Source organism: Nestor notabilis, unplaced genomic scaffold (assembly GCF_000696875.1).
Source record: "Nestor notabilis isolate BGI_N333 unplaced genomic scaffold, ASM69687v1 scaffold28243, whole genome shotgun sequence".
NCBI lineage: Eukaryota > Metazoa > Chordata > Aves > Psittaciformes > Psittacidae > Nestor > Nestor notabilis.
In genome coordinates, this window is record NW_009922806.1 from 15,113 (window position 1) to 16,814 (window position 1,702).

General features: G+C 47.6%; 1 protein-coding gene across 1 annotated transcript in view; it reads left to right on the plus strand.

The window, feature by feature from the left end:
• Window positions 1-1,051, plus strand: part of SUGP1 (SURP and G patch domain containing 1) — a gene marked incomplete at its 5' end in the record, with an annotated part of 16,088 nt that extends 15,037 nt beyond the window's left edge. The window contains 2 exons of the mRNA XM_010011818.1: window positions 290-419; window positions 960-1,051. Coding sequence (XP_010010120.1) covers window positions 290-419; window positions 960-986 — 157 coding nt within the window. The remainder of the gene's footprint in view (window positions 1-289; window positions 420-959) is intronic.
• Window positions 1,052-1,702: the final 651 nt, after the last annotated feature.

The window sequence follows — 1,702 nt, forward strand, 5'->3', positions numbered from 1 at the left end:
AGCACAGATGCCGTTTCTCTTCCAGCTGTGAAAGGTTAAGCAAATATATGTTGACACTCCTGCTTCCATCTAACAACAGCAAGCATCACTGACTCAGAAGGGCAGGGTAGCAACATGGCAAATGCAATAAGCTGCTCGGTATTAGCTGTCTGTCCTGATGCAGCGCGCTCTGCGTGACGATGCCCAGCACTCCCTGATGCATCCCCCAGCTCTGCTGACAAGAGGCAGCAGGTCTTTCTGGTGAAGAGGAAGCTGATCTGTCACATCTTTGTTCCCTCTTTCCAACCAGGGGAACTGCTGCTGTGGATGGAGCTGGTTTTGGCATCGATCGTCCCGCTGAGCTCACCAAGGAGGATGATGAGTACGAGGCATTCCGTAAGCGAATGATGCTCGCCTACCGCTTCCGACCAAATCCATTGGTAAGGTGGTCCCAAAACGAGAGCAGATACAGTGACAAACCCACTGAGGCTTCTGTGTGTGTCTCGTAAGGATGGGGGTGTTTGTAGCACTTAGCCAAGAGAGCAAATGCTGTGAAAGTTTCTCTTTTGATTCTGCTCTCATGCTGAATCACATTATCGCTACCAAAACAGCCACGGATGCGCAGTTTTCCTTGCCATCACTTTATTTTTAAACACAAAAGCCTATGGGTTGAGTTTTATCTGGTGCATACCAAGAATAAATGCTGAGCACAAAGGATACAGGGGGCTTGTCCATGAATCCAAGGGTTCTCTTGGATAATTGCTTTCCTGGTTGCAAAAGGCTGCTCCATTTGCATTGGCCTCGTCCATTCCGCATGCCAGCACACCTTGAAAGCTCCATTTATAACGTGTGATGGGCAAAGCTCAGGTTTTGCTGTCAGAAATGTCACGTTTCAGTGGCTTTTTCAGGTAATTAAGCTCAGATGCTCATTGTTCTGTGAAGACAGCAGTTTTGATTCATTTTTCTCTTCTTCCCCACAGAACAACCCGCGACGACCTTACTACTGAGGATGCTTTTGGAGGACAACATGTTTTCAAATCCAATTGTAATTTTTCTGTGAAATGTTATGAAACTGCGTTACCAGTCTCTTATTTGCTAATATTGTAAAACTTTTTGAAGTCACGATACCATCTGTCACCCAGAAGAGCCCCCTTGAGTGTCACGACACCCATGTCGTAACAAGACCTGGGTGGTGCTTGGGGAGGAGAACAGAGCAGGTGAGAACAGACCTTCACGTGGTGCTCTGCTGACAGGGAAGGGTAGCACCAAAGATACTAGTAAGTAGTTCAGGGACTTCATTTGTGTTTAGCTCAGTGCCATGTTCCAGGGAGTGCAGATCCTCTGCTGTTCAGATGTGCAGCTTGTGCTGCTCTGGGTTGGTTGGTTGGTTTGTTAATGGCAAATACAACAAGGGACTATCTCCACCCCAGGTTTTGAGGCTGTTGTTCAAGTCAGGCTATTGTTCCCTGGAAAACTGGGTTCTGATGCTGTCATGAAGCCAGAAGTATAGCCTGACCTTCACCTGACATTGCATAAACCAGTGCCTAGTTGGTTTACCTCTGGCCTGTGGAAGACAAGGTGAGGATTGGTGTGGAGTGTGGCTGCAAGGCTTGAGGGATGTGGGGGCAAGTTCTTCATCTTCAGAGGTGATGGCTACTTGGTTTCTTGAACACTAAGTTCACCCAGAAGACTTGCAAACCAAGAGACTTGCTACCACTTCCTG